Below are 20789 nucleotides of genomic sequence, written 5' to 3'. Positions count from 1 at the left end.
ATATCTTTTCAATTTGTGCATTCGTATGATAGTCTTTCGAACGGATGTCATATTTTCAGATTATAGACTCTTTTCAATCGCAATTTCTATTGCTGGAAGAGTGTGATGTCAAAAAGCCATAGGGACAGTTTTTTTTTTTTTTTTTTTTTTTTTTTTTTGGGGGGGGGGTTGTGCAGGTTTTTTTTAGAGGTCTGCATTGTGCATGTATTGTTTAGTGTCGGAAACAATGCTTTCTACTTTCATCACGTGCGTATGGTTGTCTTGATACTTTTCAATATGGCGAGAGTTCAATTTGCACGAAAATTTGCTAATCGAGGCTGTAGTACAACAGAGCGCATCTAGCAAGCGGGCAGTACCAGTTATACTGTACATGTATTAGGCCTTGAGTGTTGTGCTATACCAATACGCTTGTGTACACGCTTAAGCGTTGTGCTATGCTATCTTCTGAAACAAAGGACGAGGGCGAAGGGATGATGGTTGAATAGTATGCCATATTTACATGAACTTCTTTTTCCCCTCTTGTTTGTCGTCGATTAGGTTCAAGTTTTGAAGAATCCATTGTATTGACGAGTTAGGAATAACGCCTGTATATATATTCTGTGGTAGTAAATTCAGTCACCACAATAAAGTACTTGTCCTGCAATTCAAGATTCACGTTGTGTCCTACGTTGCAATTTGTGTGATTACGTTCTTTGTCATCATCTATCAAGAGTTCCTTTCCGAAAGGTGTAAAATCCATTCTCATCAAATTGGACTTTTCGACAGAAATGTATTCATTGTTAGTAGTCCAATACAGTAAACTCTTAAAGCATTAAAATTCTTGTCAGAAAATAAATATACATGTGTATATATATATATATATATATATATATATATACATGTACATATGCATATATACATATACAACATACAAGTATATATACATATATATATATATATATATTGTATGTATGTACTACATATAATTATGAAGGGTTAAAATGCAAAATCATTATATCCATTTATATTAACTTGAAACATTTTTGATTAAAGTTGGTGCAAACAAAGAACATAAAATACATGAATATGTGATGATTTCAATGATCATGATATTTCTTGTTATGTAACGAGTGCAGAATTGTCGAAAGATTTTTTTTCTCTATTAATCATCGATGATGGCGTTTATCTTTGCATTCTGTGAAGCTCTTCTTGAAATCTTAAAAATGGACAGCCCCCTCTTAAAAGAAATCCACCCAAAATATGAATAAACTTCAAGAGAAAGAGGGAAATATTCCCTACAGAACGATACAAAAATGACGGAAATCGGATAAGAAATAAGGAAGATAAGACATTTTGAAATTTCATTTTTTTTTCGGAAAAGATTTCTTGGCCAATCCTGAAAATTCAAATGAGCGAGTTGATGATGTCATGCTCTCATGTAGGTTATGTATGAAATGTGTGAAATTTCAAAATGTCATATCTTCCTTATTTCTTCTCCGATTTTTGTCATTTTTGTATCGTTCTGTAGGGATTTTTTTTTGGGGGGAGGGGGGGGGGGGGGAGTGGATCTCCTCTTTAACAAAGAATCTCCGGACAGAAAGCTTCGGGAAATCATGGCTTTTATTGTTTTCGGGGTTTTTTCGATTTTTTTTCTTGAAGAGCCAAAAATATGCGTATTTGTGCGTGTGTGTGGGTGAGTGGAGGGGCGCCTGCGCCCCCGCCCTGAACTGATATGACTGTATACAATGGTATAGGCTTACTCTCCTGGAAAGAACTGGGAAGCTTGTAATGAATGCAACATAGACCCTGATCTCATTTGATATACCTGAATTTATTAAAATCCACACTAAAATGTCCAAGTTTAAACAGGAATAATGGGTATACAATACATTTCATGGATATGGTACAAGGCGTAAAATTCGTCTCACTACTTCAGTATAAAAAGGAGCAGCCGCATATTCGATGAGCAACCGATGTATGATTACACGCTGCTCGTGTCTCTAATACACAGAGCTAACGTATTCTCATAATACACCGAATTTCCAGACATTATTGGCAAGTAGCTTCTAATTTAAACCATTCGGCTTCAGTCGAACTATACGGTCGAATATCCAAATGATAAAACACAATTCACGTGCATTTACTTACATCGATGTATACTTCTGAGATGTTGCTCAATGCCGCTTAGACGACTTTGATTGCTCCCCTGGTATAAAACTTCGCCACCGTCTCATAACAATGGAAAAGAAAAATGTAAGGTCCTAACAGCTTACCAAAAATTCCCTTTCCTAAAAATATTTTCTGAGAAGGAGTTGTTGATACCAGTGAGGAGACGGTTCACGTACCTAAATGATAACAGAAGAGAGCGGCTGAAGAGGAGAATAATTATTATGCAAATAGTATGCACCATTGAGGGCAGCAGTAAGAATTGTCCACACAAGGTACCTTTGGAACAGCCTAACATGCTCGAGGCGATAACCAAGGGCGTTTGAACTGTTTCGAAAGTGCCTAGTGTGAATAATTATACTATAATGCCCAAACAAAAAGATGTGCATTATTTGTTTTATAACATGATGGAGCAGTTCCTTGTCGTTTGATAAATTACACTCATCGCAAGTAAATTACGCCATGATATGAAATCTCGCCCGGTCACCATCGCGACGTGAGAGTGCTAATGACCGGTTATTATATTTCATTAACAAGCAAACGCGTCAGGCAAATGATAAATGTCTGGTCACGTGTACGTTTCAACGAATCATTTGCTTAGAATCTGCTCCATCATTTTATAATAGTGCTTTATTACTTAAACGACTCACTCCCTCCTTTTGTTACGAGATAGGTGCCTTCCACCTTGGACAGTGACTGTCATACACTTAAATACGCCATTCTCTAGTACAACCGTAGAACCTGAACTTCACGATCCCCTTTGATATACACAAATTGCTTCTCGTCTACACAATGTCTATGTGTTGTGGTTTTCGTCCATCTATCGAATCTCAGTATCTGAGTATCTGATTTTGTCCTGAGTTGCAGGAGAAAAGACTGTCATTATTTCAATTATTCGAAAACGAACAAGTAGACACGTGAGCAGGGTAATGTGTGTTGGAAAAGAGAGACAGGGATTTCGTTTTCTTTATTTGACTTGCCCCATCCCACTCATATGAAACTAAATTTGAAGTATTTGAGGCTGACACGTCACGTATTTTGTTGTCACTTGCAGTGACAAGTAATTCCTGCCTGCCTGGTAGGATGTTGATTACATAACACTTAAACTTTATTCATGTAGATTATGATGAAATTCTATATTGGCGTCTCTATTTTAAACAGATTATAGTTTAGCATTCGAGCATTTGCCAAAGAAATGGTAGTATCTCATATTTGGAATTAAGTTGCTTACATCACAACTGAGGTATTTATGAACGATGTTTCTTCTTCATGTTCTTGTGCTCGTGGGGTGAGAGCACCTTCCACTAAAAGAGCACTATAACAACGGGTGATGTTCGTTATTCCGAAGGTTTGTTTATCCGCAAATGAAATTAGGTTCGTTATTCCGAAAGTTCGTTATTAGGAAACACAAAATTCGTCTTATACCTAGATGTTCGTTAATCCTGAAATGAAATAGGGTTCATAATCCGAGCATTTACGGCGCTATTCCCAAGGTTCGTTATTCCAAATGAAATAAGGTTCATAATTCCGAAGGGTTCGTCAATCCGAAAATGAAAAACAAAAACAAAAAGAAGTGTCGTTATTCCGAAAGAAGGTGCCCAGTTTACGGCCCTTCAGAATTACGTACCTTATTTTGATTTCAGATTGACGAACCTTCGAAATAACATTTTTTTTCCTGTTGATTAACGAACGGTCGTATTAACGGACATTTATTTTCATTTTCGTAATTACAACCTTGCAGACTAACGAACCTTCGGATTAACGAATTTCAGGTAAACAAACTTCATTTCATTTTCGGAATTAACTTCGGAAGTGCGAACCCTCGGAATAACGAAAACCGCAGAAATGGCGAGCCCTATTTAATACTCGCATTAACGACATTTTGGAATAACGAACTTTTAGAGTGGCGAACTGTAGCCACAACAACTACTGTAGAACAAAAGACTGAAATTAAAACAGTCCGTCTTTAGTTGCGATAGTCTATATCCGTCGGACTTATTCCGTAACAACTTTTATTCATGATGCGCTAAGCAGATATAATCGGAAGCTTGTTTCCAAGGAAATATTTCCAGCTTAATATTTCCCTGTGAGTTGTGTTATTCAACGACCAAACTACTGCGTGTTCGTAACAACTTCATTTTCGTGTATGCAATCGTGCAGAGTGTCTTTTTTTCAATGAATGAGTGCATTAATATGCACTGGATTCAAAAATTCATGAATATCATAAATCATGTTCTAATCGGGCAATATAAGAGAAATTCTATTCGCCGCCTATTAGTCCTGCATGGAGGTGGAATGGAAAGTCATTCTCATCTACATTATGCAATTGACTTTTGAGAAGGGTAATGAACCACTTATAAACACACTACTTGTTTTTCATTTTTCCTCAGTGAAATTAGTCATCTGAATGGTTTTTAATGTGGGTTTTATTATGGGTTTTCTAAAAGTGAGTCTACTTTGACTAAAGGAAACTGCGTCATAACGTGCGTCATGAATCATAATTACGACAGTTTGCTTGATATTCCGCGTGAGCATTAGAAAGAAAGAAAAATCGACTGAATAAATTCAAAGATATCAAGAACTTTATGAAACTGCACCGTTATGTCGGGAATCTAATGTCAGTGCGAATAATAATAATTGCAGTGTGACGTCAGTGCGTGAAGAGACTTTGAGACACCTTCCTTTTAATTTGAATTTTTTTCAGTGTTTTTAAATCCTTGCAAAATGTAGGCCTACTCAGACAACAATGCTGCGCTGATGTCCACATACATTTTTCTTGTCCTCCGACAAGAAATTATTCTTCAGCCTGGCCTCACGATTGATTGTGTTGGTTCCATGATCTAAACACGTCATTAACGATGTATACAAACAGGTTACCATTTGACCGGATATACACCAGCGACATTACGTCACTAACCCTCAATCGTACCTGACAGTTGGATCGATGACATTATTTTACAGTGATTACGGGGTAAAATGACTCCTTTTTTACCTCAGTGTCAATGAAAGAGGTCATTAACACCTTCACATGATGATTATAACTAAATACAGAAACTATACACAACATTATTTACACGTCCAATGGAGTATGCAAGTCCACTATGTATCTCATATTCAAATAGTATATGATCCGTATAAAAGTGATATCTATGGCTATACACACTACGTCGTGATGACGTGAACAACCGCAACAACAAAAGATAATCGAAATTCACAACAGTGTCACACATGCTGAATTTTGGCGCACTTTTTTCCGTTAACTTCATTTCTCTAAGAACCCGCCTGGTTTAGGTCAAAATTACTTCTCTTACATACAAGTCTCTATAGTCTCAATGAGAAAATATCATCGTAGCTGAAACATAGAAACACTCACAATGTATAAAATGCCCGCATGCAATATGACAGCAAAACTGGCTTGTCAAGTCGAATGAGCCAATTTCCGAGTAACATAAACCGCTCATTTAGCTCCATCTTACCCGCCTTATACACACACTGTGAGTCATGGTGTAACAATGTGACTTCATGTAAATTTCGTCCCAATGATTGATTTAAAAAAAAAATCAAGCGACAAGACGACCCAAAATTGAATGTAACCCCCTCCTCTAACTCAAATTTAAACACATTTCCTTTCCGGCTAATTACTGATCACTATTTACTGATCACGAGTACAAAACACTAAACATTAACAACGTCAGCATGATTCTTAGTATAAATTTAATCGAATGCAGGAATTGCTACTTGCAACCATTATCGACGCACAATAACTGACGAAGTGGACGAAAAAAGATGCACATAATCTTTAAGAATTACAAGAGTTTATAAGGGTCACAAAAGCTATGAAACCTGTATCAAAATAGACAATATTAACACCTCCGCAGTATTACTATTGATTAATGGTATATGAAAGATGGGGAAAAATATTGAAGACCAAATACGTCATGCGGCACATTTCATTAATTATATACTATTTGACGTAGTGTTCTGTAAATTCCATTTTTCCACCAATCAAAAACTAACAACAAAAACAACAAAAGTTTTGTCAATTTTATTATGTTCAGAAATTAGGAGAGGAGATATTTCATCCCTCTTCTTTCGGTAACAGCTTGTATTGCAGCAGAGAGGTATAATGATATGATCATGATGTTGAAAATTATGTTGGAAGCACGACTACTTGTGCCAACGTGCAACGATATTCAGGGATACCTGGTACAAGAATGTAGAACGCCGGAGCAGATAGCAATATCGGCGACTCGCCGCAATATATACGACAGCGCGCATCACGCGGGGGATAACGCGAGTGTCTGTGATAGATCTGAAATCAAAATTAAACGGATAAAAGTAGCGCACCATAATGCGTGTAGTGGGAAAGAAGAGATGCTATAAATAACCAAGAGGTGGAAATAAGATGAGTGATGAGAATAGCAGCGCCGTGGAGCAGGACACCAGACGATGGAGAGCGATGCCAAACATTATTATTGATTTTCCAGAAACTGCAGGGAAGGATCGAGCGCCACGCGGCGGTGTGTGGTAAGTGTTATGAAGAATGACTTGTTCGAAAATATTTTCCGTCTTGCTAATGTCAGAGGGCGTCTTTTGGTCACTTGCCATTACTGTCAAACTCACTGTGTTTGGAGACTGCCGAACAACCACGTGACAATTCGAGTTTCTCTTCTTCTTTTTTATGAAGAGATTGCAAACTACTAAGTCCTGCTTTTTAGCAGTCCCTTCCATTTCCAACAAATTTGCTATACAAGTCACATTATTTATCATCGTTTATCGTATTTCAGTTCTCTATGTTTTCCTTCATTACATTGATGTACTGTTTTTGTGTCATTGTGTGTATCCAAATGCTTTATTGCAATTATGATTTTTTTTGAAAATGAAATAAACGAAATGAAATGACGGAAACGAAATGAAAACGCACTGGACGTTAGTGCCGAACTAGACTTTGTCAAGGGGAATGTAACCAAAAAAGAATGACAGACTCAGAGAAGATCTTATATAGGAAGAGACTTGGTTGAGATGTATTGTATGTTAACTGCATATTTTGTGCAAAATTGATGCGGAGTGGACGGTGCATGCCCAGGAAGTAGTGCAATGCATTGAGAGGGGGCGAATCGTTATTACCTAATCGACTCGACTGCACCGTTATAGAGGACCGTGTGCATACTAATGAGGGTGGTGATGGGCCTACCTCTGTATCTCATGGAAGGGAGGTAATGACGTCACAATACCCACCCTCTCTATCTCTCTCCATCTCCATCTCCCTATATGGTCACAGAATAGGACAAGACAACTTACATCATTTCGTACGGCGTTCTGAGATTCTAGTGATTGTAAGGGTGAGATAATGCTTCAGTATTTTTCAAAAGTAATATATCACAGTATTGTAATTCATGGTCTTCGGATTCGGCATTGAAAAAAAAAAATCGGCAGTGGATGTATTGCTAGCGCTGAGCTGTGCAAAACTTCTCACGATAGGCTAACAAGGACTGAACTTGACGATCGGATTGTTGCGGAATGCCGGTCGCAATAGTCTGGGTGACCTCGAAGAGGCCAACAGGAGGCGCCCTAACGCCTTCGCCACATGTCCGAATGTCATCTCATTTTCTAATACAATCATTTACATGTCAGGCAGCCATCGGCAGCCCGTGGTTAGAATGTTTGCAGCGTCTGCTAATTGACTCATCTCTACAAACGGAATGGGCAGTTACCTCTTCGCTGTGGCATTTGTAGGTCACTACACGGATCATCAGCTCGTTAACATTGCATTGTAGCAGCGGTCGGTTGTACGCCCAGGTGTTGACGAGTTTCAGAACGCGGACGGATATCAACGATATGAAATATACGCTGTGGCATGAAGTCTGAGGAGAAAATTCATTTGTACAATGTGATGACAGTTATGATGTTCGAGGACCCCTAAAACATTTGTAAAAGGCGTCAGGGCCGAAGGTTAATGTTATATAATTTTCTCGATCGCTGCAGTACGTCCTCTTTCATATGACAAAATTGTGAAGCTAACGGTCAACCTCGGAAAGGGGGGCTGGGGTACTATCGGCTGTGGCAGGACGGGAGGGGAGTGGAGCGGAGCGGAGGCAGCTAGTTATGAGAGGATGCTAATCGCAAATATGTTTTGGTCATTATTTAGAATTTAAATCAAACACTTAAATGCAGATTTCTCCATTTTGTCTGGTGAAGGGGCACTCTACCAGCCCCAACTGCTTTTTACTTCCGTAGCTGTAGCCCTTTCATTCGTGTCTGCATAACCTATCTCAACACCACACAACATAAGTGAGCCGCTTGCACAAGAATTACTATATAAGACTAATTGAAATATCTTATGTGCCAATTACCACCGGAGAAACACGAAAGAAAAATGAAATAAAGGAACCATATCACTGAGGTGGTTAACGATATAGCAAATGTACAGCCGTTTACAAGAAGTAAAAATCACTTTTCTTTAAATGATACCATCAGATATATAACAATATAATTACAGTAATTTCGATATTTACAAGTCTCTGAGTTCATAGGTGAGTGGGAATCGCACAGAAGGGCGCCACCATTGGTGCTATCAAAAAAGACAACAAAAACAACAAACAAAACAAACAAACAAACAAAATAAAAGCGAATCCCTCTAGAGGGCGTCATCTTTCGTCGGGTCCATTTCCTCCATCTCTTCCAGCAGTATCCTGGTCATGTATGTGTAAAATGTCGTCCATGCTTCTCTCATCTTGGGCGTGAACTTGTCCCCGAAGTGGTTGCCTAACGTATCGAGTAGGACGCCACCTAAGTCCTGGAATGGCAATCAGACAAGGATAATGTTTATTGCGTTTAGAATACCATTTCGTGAAGGACATGATATAATTCGCTATCTTTTACGTTTTCCACTTTAACCACTACAGCTGCAGTTCTGCAGGTGCTTACACCGAAGCAATATAAGTCAAGTATATAATCACATTTATTGTCTCTTTGGTTTTACCATTACAAAGGTAGATCATTCTTTGAATATCTTTCACTTTGTTTACTCACGTTACGAAACATTACCGTGATGAAGCAACATAATTTGTTACCTAGGTATAACAGGAAAGCCAAATAATGGAGTTTTTCCTTCTAATCTGAGTTAAGAAATATTGCTAAGGTAAGAAAATGATATAAAAAATAAAACGTTTCCCCTCTGATAGATTAGCTAGGCAGCCCCCCCCCCCCCCCCAGCTTATTCTACTCTACAATTAGAAATCACAACAATGAGGGGCGGTTCTTTTGAATAAATCACCAAAGTGTGATTTCATAGCCATTCATTGCCATGGAAACTGGCTCTAAACAACTTCGCTTAGTTCGGTGTGATTACATTATACTCTCGTTGCTAACCATGCTCGCAACGGGTTCCAACCCTAGCTATAACAAAAGACTGTGACATCATCACTTCGGTATTTACTATATTATACGCGAAGTTAGGGAAACTGACAGCGAATTATTGAGTGAAAGGGGAGGAACCTCAAAGTAATGGGCGGGCATCCTCAGCTTGTAGTGGGTGTTGGCCGTGTTGCGTAGCAATTCGTCCAGGATGTCGGGCTGGTCGATGTTCTCCACCATGGAGTTGAAAGCCGCCATGACCCTCAACGCATGCGCCTTCATCTTCTTGTTCCTGGCCAGCTCGTTGAAATCTGTGATGTCACGAAGCTTCTCGAACATGTCCTGGGAGCTTGGATATGCCTTGAACAAGCTGTAAGGATTCAAATGAAGATACATGATTACTGACTTTAATAATTCTTCGCTTTTATTCATCCATTCCTGATATCTATATACAACGCATTGCCGTTATAACGAACACGATCATGATGTAATTCTCCATACACCGAAGTAAAATTTCAAGTACTAAAATTATCATCCACATAATTATCTTTATGTAGAGGTACTTTACCGTTCGGCTATAGCGAAAATTTGATATCACAAACGAAGACTGCCGGTCCTGAGGACTTCGTTGTAACGGGAATCGTCTGCAGGCCTCCTCGTATAACTACATGACGTTTATTGTCATGCATGAATGATTATTGATGCATATATTTCAAGGCATTCGAGGCATGGAACGTGAGAGTCTGCGTATACTTGCAACGTATGAAACTGGTTTTGGGTGCCTTCTTCTATTTTACTTGTATCCATAGAGATGATTATATTGTAAGCACCGTTGTATGACCTAAGCAGGTTTGCTGTCAACAAACTCATACGAAGAATTTGATACATGCGTGCTACAAAAGAGGGATGCAGATGCAAGCAATGACATATGAACACTACCTTGAAACAAATAGCTTTAACATGACGAATTTTACTTTGTAATTGTAACAGGTTAAATGAGATAAATCGCCACTTCGCGGGGGTTGGGGGAGGTGTGTGTGTTTGTGTGTGGAGGCAGAGGTGTTTGGACAACAGTTTACTATAATCAATGCACATGTATTTTTATATCACGCAAGGATATTTCATGCTCTTCCGAGCAGTCAAATATAATTGAGTTCATCCAATCCATCGTCATTCACTATACCTCCCCGGCAGAGGTATACAACCGTCAGATTACACGGGAGTTTATCAGGTAACGAAATGAATCATGTTTTATACATTCCGAGAAGAGATACATTTCTCTATCACACAATTAAAAATAAGAATGTTTGATCTGTAAACTTGCTTGAAAGGATTTGGTAGATCGAGCAACCGTTCTGCTGAGTAGGCCTACATGGTGAGAAAAGCAGAACACTGTATGGGATAAAATCTATCACTTCCCTTAGAAAAGAACATCATGCGTAAAACGTATTATCTACGCGCTATATTTTCAGCGGACTCAATTCCAGCTGTTTCGGGGGTTCATCGGCCAACATCTTCCTGACAATCCACCCAGTTTCCCCGTTTTTCATACTGATCGGAAAAGGGATGAAGTGTTGCTTTAAGCAGATGAACCGTCATTTCGACCTTGAACATGAGCGAGTACCTCGTTGACTTAATGATTAAAGCGTCTTGTGCTGGGCTCATTTCAACGTGCCCCATGCTCGCTGCACTTATCTCTGGGACGGTGTCATCGGTCAGTGAGCAAAATCGGTTCAACGCGTGCGGTCTCAACTGTCTAAGCTGTCGAGAACCATAGCAGTTGTTTCATGATTAGTTGTCTTTGTATTATGTCTGTTCGTCTGCTTAAAAATCAATTTCAACAATTGCATTTGATTCTTTTATTTCAAAGATGTTAGATTTATGCTCTGAGATCATAATATTATGGACATCTTGCACTTTTAAATCCTATACTTGATACGAAGTTCCGAATTATTAATCTGCTAATACACTGATGACGGCTATAACTTGCTAGAGCATCACGGGGAGAATCATTCACAGACGAACTCGGGACTGAGGGAAATCTGCAAATACAATTGTTTCAGTCGACTTAAAGGGATGATATAGTATTTGTTGAGCTGAGGATTCAGCCTTTTTGCAAGGTACTTTAAATAGCAACCACTTTATGAACTGTTTAAGGGCATACAATTTCAAGAGGAATTCAAAGTCCATTTGCTGAAAATCGGTTTTGAAGTGGCTGATGTATCCAAAAACAAAGTAAAACAAAGCAATCCTAATAAAAGGTGGGTCCCATCTTTTATAGGGACTGCTTTGTTTTGGATATGGCAGCTATTTCAAACCCAATTTTCATCAAAGAAACTTTGAATTCCTCTACGAATTATATGCTCTTTCATATTTCATAAAAGATTTCTCATTATCTCAAAAAATGTTGGAAACCTGAAGTGCCATCCCAACTGAAGCTGTACCATCCCTTAACCGTTGAATCTCCCCTGCTAATCATAAGAATCGGGGAACAGGACTGGGGCAGCAATGTAGTTTTCAGGTATTATCATGGCAAGAAAGGAGCTGACAGGAAAGTGAGTGAAAGAAAGAAAGAGAACGGGGGAGTGATGGGGTGATAGATGGAAGGAGGAGAAGAAGATGAAGGAGAAGTTGCAATGGAGAGAGAGGGAGGGAGAGAAGGGGGATGAAGAAGTAGAGGTAGAGTCATCTTCAACTAGGGAAAACGGGGCCGAGTAATGGCCCTGTCGAGTGAGAATGCCAAGGACGCGATGGTTTCCGGCAAACTTGAACACGTGTTGATTGAAATACAATGCATCACTGTCTGCCTTTCTCTTATTGCTTCTCGACTTCTCTTTTTCTATAGAATGTGTAAATATTCCCATTGTTATCCCCATGTAAGGTTAAGTACATTGTCTTAATCCGTCTGACCATTGCGTAAATATGAATAGACAAGCAGGTCTCCTTTTTCGGTTGTTGTGTACTGTTTTTACCAATCGCTATTGCGACTTATCATGATGTGGCGATAGTTAGTTATAGACAACCATTTCACAAAGCGACATTTTTGTTCTTGTGGTTTTATTTTTTTTCTCCATGAACGCTTATTTTAATTCCTGTCACAAAAAACTTTTGCGTTGAAATGACGTGAAACGTACGGAAAGTCTTTTTTTTTCATACAGTGCTGGCAATACTGTCTCCCAGACGGCATTTTGCGTTTCTCTGAAAGCAGCATGGCGCAGTCAGAACGCATTGGCATCAAAAACATGGTGAAAAGAGTTCTCTTCTTGTTGTTTTCATGCGGGAGGGAAATCAATATGCGGAAAAGGAGGGCGGTTATAGAGCTTCGCATTTATGGCAGGAAAGAACATGCTGTGACATACATACAGTATAATCCTGATGTTATCGTTCGATTTTGTTGTATTAGTTGTTCATCTCGCTGGTTGACGTCAGCAAATGTTTGATTTACTGCATTATCAATTCAAATGTCAATTATTAAACTGAAGTGAATTTAGATAGTTCAGAACGCCATTCTGTGTTTTTTTTTCGACAGCATTTTATTTGAAAATGTTAATTTTTAATTTTGAACTATGCAACCACGAGAATCTAAACTACATGTCAATAAGACGTTAATGGGCCAAGAGGCCATCCACTGTTAAACCGGAAAGTTCTCGAGCAGTATGAAAGAATTATGGATATTGGTACGGATCAACAATGTTATTGCAGTGACCATAATGACATTGCAATTGTGTGCGAGACGGGCAAACAACCTTATGCGACTCATTATACTGCGCCTACGTTCGAAATCATGCGCGCGCATCAGGTGAACGAGAGGACAATTAGGCTATATACTTAGTTCAAACTTCAACATGCTATACACTCAGTTCGAGATCTGCAGTGATTTAAGTCTTCAAGTCAAGTTTTGAGTTTGCTAAACCACAATTGCCTCTCTAAAGTCCTGGATAACGAACTATGATCTGAAGTTTTCGATCGCGACGTCAACTTGAAAGTTCAGGCCCGTCGTGTGAACACCATAAACGACTGTCTTCAATTCTCGAACATTTTGTCAAGAGGCTCTGTGGTGTTATCAAATTATGACATAAATTTCACCACCTGGTAGCCTGGTGTAAACCGGAATTCTCCCCTCACTGTTGAAAGGTTCCTTATCACTTAACCGTCTGTATGGACCCTCCAGTGATCGGTTATTCCAAGGAGGTATACCTTCTTGGTTATTCCATGATGTCCATACCTCTAGCTGCTGCACAGGGCCATAGACATAAGTTTGCAAACTGTCACCCAATTCTCAGTCAGTACCCACTTTACACCTATGGGACGGCCATTTCTGTCTTCGCGGGGATTAGAAAACAGGTACGATGATGGAAGTGGGTCCCCCAGGTGTTGTGTTATCACACGATTGTGTTCCCGCAGATTCCAGAGACTCTTGTTTGCACAATATCGAATAGCTGAACACGACTGACGAAAGATGGACTGAAACCCGGCCAGATGGGAAATGGTGTCGGGATCCGCGATCATTAACCCTGTCCCCACCTACGAGCGACATTTGGAACGCAGTGTCAGCGGCGATCAGAGAGGGATGTTCTGGAAGGGTTAAGGGGATACCGTCAAAGACTGGTAGGGAGGCCCTGGTGTAAGAGTCAACACTGGGCAGTACTGCCTGCTATGTCCTTTTAACCAGGGGCCCTGGGGAGCTGCAGGGGAAGAGGGGGTAAGTGGGTGGGTGGGGGCTGTAGTGTGGTGATTTTCCCCTCCTTTCCCCTATTTTCCGCTGTTTTCTTTCAGAGCCAAAGTGTGGATGGCGGGGGAGGGGGTGGGTAGAGGGGGCAGCAGCTCGATCCCCAGCTCCCCGATTCCGCTGCCCCTGTTCACAAGGCAACATGAGCCCCTCGATCCTTCCATTGATGCTCAAAAACAAATCAGACCACACTTTCCATCATTTTCTCGTTACCATCTTCCCCACCTAAGCCCCACTGGAATGAATAGAAACTAGTCATTTTCCCTTTATAGTTTGGAGTGACAGGAAAGCAGGTAACCATGCGCTATCAATCAAAAATGGTTGCATGACATCGATGATAACCTGAGTCTAATAGTCAAGTATTCAAGCTGGCCCTTACAACCAATCGGATCAACATGTACGGGAACAGAAAACGGGTAGAATTTATTTAGAAAGACTGTCAGCAACATCTGGGATAAATGGAAGGGAAGGAAAATATTTGGAATAGAGGAATTACCACGTAATTCACGATAACTAATCAAGGTAGTGATGTCCTGGACGCAAATGCCGTCTAGTACAAATACTAGCCATTCTGAACAGAAAAAGTAAATCAAAGAGAAAACAAAAATCATCGGAAGCAGTAGATTGCTCTTGATAAGCTTTCAGTTATGGCAATCTGGGGTCATCTTGGGGGTGTTTCATTATGATATATCCCAGTTAGATGTGCTTTTTGTGTCTGTGTGTGAAATTTGGCCTGGAATTGCAGCTGAATCAAGCGATTCTTCTTCCACTATTCAGTGTGCCCGTCTAACCAAAGATTCGGTCGACGTACAAAGGTCCGTTGATTGGAGGTACGTGTTACATTGGCCAGTTGAAAAATAATGAGGAATCGTGGAGATCAAGAGAGGAGATAAGATGAAAATGAATAATTCAGAATTCACTCCAGATTGGAAATCTCAGCTAGCGTATTCTTCCAGCGTGGATATGTTCATTCACTATCGCTATTAGTTAGGATCACGCCTTCCCAATATCTCTGCTAACCGCAGAGTTGGTACCATGGAATCAGGCCATAAGCAATGATAGGCTTTAGCCGACCAAAAGTTAGAATTTACCAAGTACAGTGTACGATGTCGTATTTTGTATCATATTAGGTGTTTCGGGATTAGCCGCTATCGTTATTTGCGTTTGTTTGTTTGTTTTGCTATTGACCTTAGGATTGAACACATCAGACGCAACAGTCAAAACAAAATTGAAATCTTTCGTAGAACAGCGGTCCAATGATTGCACTCCGCGAGGGCGGTCTATTCATTCAGTGTCCCATACAGCCATCATCTGCATCAACAAATCTTGTGTTCTTATAATTATTGACTACATTCTCGGTTGTTGTTGTTGTTGTTGTTGTTGTTTTTTCAGTCATGAATAGTTATTCCAGTTTATTGCAGGAATTACTCGACATTTGCCTGATGCAAAACCCATTGATTTTTAGAAATTACATTAGCGCTTACACATAATCTTAACTAGGAAACCCCGTTATAATAAGGTCGCCGGGACCGCCGACCTTTTCCTCGTTATAACCGGTACCTCGTTGTTAACTTACTAAATAAAGAGACCGGCTAAAAAGCGGTAATGGAAAATCGGGACTGCCGAATTCATCTCATAAGAGCGACGTACCTTGATGTAAGCAAGCTCGCTACAACGAGATTTCCCTTAATACATTTCATGAACCTGCGTCAGCAAGAAAGAGGAACTTCTGAAAAAAATACGCGGGAATTTTGAAAAGATGACATGCCCATCCTTGCAAAAGCTGAACAGATTTTCAGATTAATCCTGCATCATGCGCCTATGAATGACGGAGTTACTGAACCAACCATAGCGGACAAAACAGAGAATTATGTGATATGTGTCGGTGGCAAGAAGACAATCATGAGAGAAGTGATACTGGATATTTGTTTGATGAGGAGCAAGAGGAGTTGGGGTCATCCCACGAGCTACACAGCGGAGTCATGAGGCCCATGCACGAGCTAAATATTGAAAAAAAAAATATGTCTGTGAGTCGTACACACATGAGTCATTACAGCCCATGAGTCATATACAGCCCACGAGCAAGACACCAATTGGGGCCTGATCAGGCCCTGTCGAGTCTGCGGGGTAGACTATGTAGTGTCGAGCCTCATGTGATATCAAGCTCGTGGACCTTTTTTTTTTTTTGGCCTAGTGTCGAGCCCATCTGCCCATGGACCCTTTTCACTCAGTGTCCAGTTCGTGGGTTGTATGACTCATGAGCTGTAGGCCTATAACTCGTATGACTCTGGGCAGCATGACTCGGGGGCTCTATGAATCGTGGGCTGTAAGACTCGTGGGTGTCTAACTCGTGATGTGCACCCGAGGAGTTTTGGCTTACTTGATGAATAAGGCGATGCCGACGTTAAGTTTGTCTTCCAAGACCAGGTTCCATGATTTCTGAATGAGGTTCTTCTGCTGCTTGGTCAGTCCAGTGTTCTCGTCCGGAGTGTCATCATCTATATAATATATTATGCAAAACAGATATAATTTTTCAGGCGTCAGTGTAGTTGCACATGTCAATAACGTCAAATAGCAAGCAGTGAAAGTATAAAAGCGTCTTTCCTCCAAGCTGGGCCAAAGCAAATGCTTTTCTTCCCCCTCCCCTCCCCATTTTTTTTTTTTTTTTGGGGGGGTCTTTCTTTGATTACTCCTCGTTGAGCACTAAAGCAGGTACATTGCCTGGATGTATAACTTTGGTACATCTTAATCATTGTTAATAAATGGCATTCTGAAAACCATTCGCCTCTGAAGAGAGAAACGATTATTGGAAAGTTTGGTTGACCGTTATAGGTGACGTCTATAACTCAATTCAATGCCTTGAATAAGAGGTACGAACAGAGATCCGCGAAGTTGAGAGTCTGATAGGCTGATGATGTCATCACATGCCAACTTTCCACTAATCGTTTACTGAGAAATGACGACAATTCAATATTTATAGTACAATAAACTGTAAAACATAATGCTATTCCTGGCTGAACAACTTCAAAATAATGATCAGTCAGATATATCGGAATTCGATATTATATCAAAAAACCCTAAAAGTTCAAGAGTTTAGGCCTATATGTACAAACTTGTATAAGGCACGTTGTGAGGGGGTGGCATCATCAACTCATTATTTGCATAATATTGACTGCTCAAGAACTGCTTGGAATTTAGCGAAACCTCACAATTTCATAATTTTCCTAATTGTTGTTGTTTACCATTCTTTACCATATGAATAAACAATGTGACATAAAGGCCTCGGTTGCCTCCTGGATTAGACAGGAGACACAAGGCAAAGACAAATGACAATACAGAATAACATGTAAATACATCTTACATAATAAAAGGCACACTCAACAATTACAGTTACACATTCACGGACAAATTGATCCAAAAAATGCATTTTATACACAAACGAATTAAAAAATATGCAATATTTGATTCTGATTTGATCAAAATTTCTCTGCTGTATAGGCCTATAATTAGACTCGATCTGTATTGGTCCGGAATTCTTAAAGGTGCTACCAGGCCACGCATATATCTATTCGCATAGACACATCGGCGGTGTATATTGTCGTGATACCTTCCCCCTAAGTTGCGAGGGTACAACGACCTGGTGGTAATGGGTACTTGATGGATGAGGAGGGCAAGTCTGCCTTGACGGACACTATCGGGTCCTTGAGCTTTGAATCGGTCTTGAGATAGACCTGACCTAGTATTCCACGTGGCCTTTAATTGATACGGCACGATCTGTAAAAAAAAAAGGAGTATTCCAGGTGGGCGTGGGACAAATCTCGAGGAACAATGAGGAAGGTGAAGGACGATCCTCGTACCTCAGTCATTAACGCCTGCAATAGGAATAAATGGGTCAACAAATATAGAGACATGACCCATAAAAACGGTGCCATGACGCTTGCTCCTGCGACAATTGCTCTCATGAAGTATCTGCATGCTATAAGCCAATCATAAATTCTACCCAGAAATATAATCCTAGTCGTAATCCTAATCCTTGTATCAAACTGAACCTAAAACCCTATCACAACCCTAAATCTAACCTGTGTAAGTCCTTGAAGAAAATCAGACCTGAGCGATTGTCGCATGAGCAGATGTCATGTCACCATAAAAACATGCATGATATTGCTTTGTGCCGTTTGTGCAATTAGAAGAAAACGTTATTATCTGAAAAGGTGTTGAACAGTTAGACGTTGGTTAATGATATACTCAAGTTCACTAATAAAATCAGTCAGGTAATTTGGCAATTGGTCAATTAGTAGGTCAGTTTATTAGAGGTCATATTGGTCATTAAACTACAGAGTATGCCGTTCGTTTATCCTGTCCATGCACTTCCTTGTAAGTGAATTCGTCGATTCGTTTGACTGTGCAGTATGTTATCGCAATCAAAAGCGGCATCGATCAACACCGAAGCTGGTCCTAAAACTGTTTTCACCTGTGCAAAAGGCAATGACTGAGGGTTCACCTTCGGAGTAAGGTCTTTGCCTTTGGCATGTGACATCATTGCCTGTCGAGACCTAAAAATGGATCAAGATGAAGCTGTCCCTATACACACACACACACACACACACACACACACACACACACACGGCGCTGCACTACATTCCTCTGCAATCAGCCACTCGTACACATTCTTCTTCATCATGCCTAAATACCTCATCAATTATCTTTTTCAGTCCTGAATAGTATGCCTGCAATGTAAAATACCACAGGATTTGTTTCTGGTTGTTTTTTTTTTTCTTGTTCCTCTTTATGTCACGAAAGTCACGATATGCCTCCAAATTGCCAACGGGAAAAAAAAAGACAAACGCTTCACTCTCCGACGAATTCTTCATGTATTATGTTATTTTACGCATTATTTGTTGGTCGAGAAAAACAAAAATCCCAAAACAAACAAACAAAGAAACAAAGACAAATTGAATACAAACGTACATGACCTATAACGTAGAAAAGTACAACGTTTTGACCCCAAAGACGTTATATCTATATAGTGTCATGAACAGCAAATGGCTACAACTTTGGATACAATAGCGACGAATATGCCGTCTACTAGTATGTCCACAAGCAATGCCAGCGAACGCAAGAGCAGTTACAGTAACAATGAAGTTTGACCCACAAAGCTATAGGGGGAGCCTAAGTAACTCGATAGACACTTAAATTCTATTGATACCAAAGTAGGGAGTACCTATTGAACACCGACACATCACGACAAATTCCCATCTTCATCAATGCGTCAACGTTAAACGCCACTTCTTTATTCGCTAGGTTCTTTTATAAGCACTCCAAAGCCCATTCTTATTTAGTTGTTGTTGTTATTATTATTATTGATTATAATGACGCTGTTATGTCCGCATCCATGCGTAAAACATTCAAACGTGACTGAGCTGAAAAGCGGACATAAACAGCTCTTAATTTTTTTTTATGTATGGACCTCTTTTGTCAGTACAATGCCGACAGAGCTCAGCCAAGTGGCGCCATTGCAAGTAAACTTCCAATGTATACTAATATAATAGTCTGTCAAAATGTACAGGGCAATCGTGCTATCACGATCAAAATTAATCAAAGAACATCCAAGTTGGTTCATAAACATTCAAAGAGCTGGAATGCTTCGAACTCTTTCCGGAATCCTGATGGTATCAATAATCATAAGAGGACATACAAACCTTTAAAGATTGTGGATCACTGTGGATCATAATTTTATGATGGAACGCAGAGACAGCGGTAATTTCGGTACTCCCTATATCACTGCAACAGTTAGCCTACGGAAGGTATATAATTTCTTGGGGTTATGTGTCATTGGAAGGTGCCGACATCGTAGGACTGGTACACTTGGTAGAGAAAAGGTTAACAGTCTAGTCTTCTGGATGTTACTTTTCACGGCACCTGTATCGGTATAATCACGATAATGTTCCAAGTTTTATTGTTTTCAAGATTGTTTCACATCGATCCATTCTGGCAAGTTATAAAGGCTGTCGCTCTTGTCGGTATAATTATTCAGTGACAGAAAAGTTAAATGATATCTGAAATTATTTTGTTTTGTCGACATTGTTTGAAAAAATGACACAAAGTTATAGAAAACGTGGATCAGGGGGGTGTTTCATCAACGTTTGTCAGCGCTGACAATTTCAGCAAAATCCTTGGTTTTGATTGGCTGAGATGCTCTGGTCACTGACTGTTACTATGGTGATTCAAGTTGTCAGCGCTGACAAACGTTGATGAAACACCCCCCTGATGGCGCTGACTGGTAGGGGGCTGGTAGTCGCCTCAGGAAATCATAAATTAGTGGCCGGCTGTTCAGGTGTTATCTCTTTGAAGGAGGATGATGGAAAGTTTGAGAGTCCCCTCGAGCGAGTTATTGCATTTCCAAAGGAGTATTACAGAATAATAGAAGCACACAGTAAATATTAAAGGTTATCGAGGTATTTCGGGCTTCGAACCCTTGTCCTGTGCACACAGTCATCCTTGGCCTAGTTGTTGCACTACTGAATTCCCTTCTGGTCAAGCTGCTCTTAAAGAAGGAATG

The 20789-nt window shown here is 40.0% G+C and overlaps 1 protein-coding gene across 2 annotated transcripts in view; it reads right to left on the bottom strand.

The window, feature by feature from the left end:
• Positions 1-1796: 1796 nt before the first annotated feature.
• Positions 1797-20789, bottom strand: part of LOC139724747 (globin C, coelomic-like) — a 106602-nt gene continuing 87609 nt past the window's right edge. For both annotated transcript variants that reach the window (XM_071635871.1, XM_071635870.1), the window contains exons 3-5: positions 16611-16728; positions 9643-9871; positions 1797-8941 (exon numbers count right to left, since the gene is read on the bottom strand). In XM_071635871.1, the coding sequence (XP_071491972.1) occupies positions 8783-8941; positions 9643-9871; positions 16611-16728 (506 nt within the window). In that variant the 3' untranslated portion in view covers positions 1797-8782. The remainder of the gene's footprint in view (positions 8942-9642; positions 9872-16610; positions 16729-20789) is intronic.

This window comes from Diadema antillarum, unplaced genomic scaffold (genome assembly GCF_040938485.1).
Source record: "Diadema antillarum isolate AM-2024a unplaced genomic scaffold, OU_Dant_1.0 scf00000226, whole genome shotgun sequence".
NCBI classification, from domain to species: Eukaryota; Metazoa; Echinodermata; class Echinoidea; order Diadematoida; family Diadematidae; genus Diadema; species Diadema antillarum.
This window is presented reverse-complemented; position numbering and strand designations above follow the sequence as displayed.